General features: G+C 33.3%; 1 protein-coding gene across 1 annotated transcript in view; it reads left to right on the top strand.

Moving 5' to 3' along the window:
- Window positions 1–267: 267 nt before the first annotated feature.
- LOC119586605 (MMS19 nucleotide excision repair protein homolog) overlaps window positions 268–402 on the top strand; it is a 1,254-nt gene continuing 1,119 nt past the window's right edge. Inside the window, exon 1 of the mRNA XM_037935355.1 lies at window positions 268–401. Coding sequence (XP_037791283.1) covers window positions 289–401 — 113 coding nt within the window. The 5' untranslated portion in view covers window positions 268–288. The remainder of the gene's footprint in view (window position 402) is intronic.

Here is a 402-nt window from a genome sequence, read left to right as displayed (position 1 = left end):
GTCAGAGAATAAATGGATGTGTGATACTGGAGAAAACAAATGTTTCCTATCCTTAAAATACAGTACTACATGTGCCAGTACCCTCCCTGATAATGACTGAAATCCAGGCAACACCTAAAGAAAATGGAAAAATATTTATGCTTTTTCTTTTTCTTCTCTCTTTTTTCCACAAACCACTAATAATCATGTTGTATGAAGATGAAATCAGTATTAAAGTCCTTTATTATACAAAATACTCTTTGATAAATTGGCTTTTTACTAATAGATTTGTTTGTAATTTTTGTACAGATGCAGAGTTTATTATCAGACCCAGCCATAGGACTTCAAGCAGCACATGGTTTTGGTATTATATTGAGGGACCATGACTATGCTCTAAGACCAGAAACCTTTGCTAATATCAGG

Source organism: Penaeus monodon, chromosome 21 (genome assembly GCF_015228065.2).
Source record: "Penaeus monodon isolate SGIC_2016 chromosome 21, NSTDA_Pmon_1, whole genome shotgun sequence".
In the NCBI taxonomy this organism is placed as follows: domain Eukaryota; kingdom Metazoa; phylum Arthropoda; class Malacostraca; order Decapoda; family Penaeidae; genus Penaeus; species Penaeus monodon.
The sequence above is the reverse complement of the archived record's forward strand: the minus strand, read 5'-3'. Positions and strand labels throughout refer to the sequence as shown.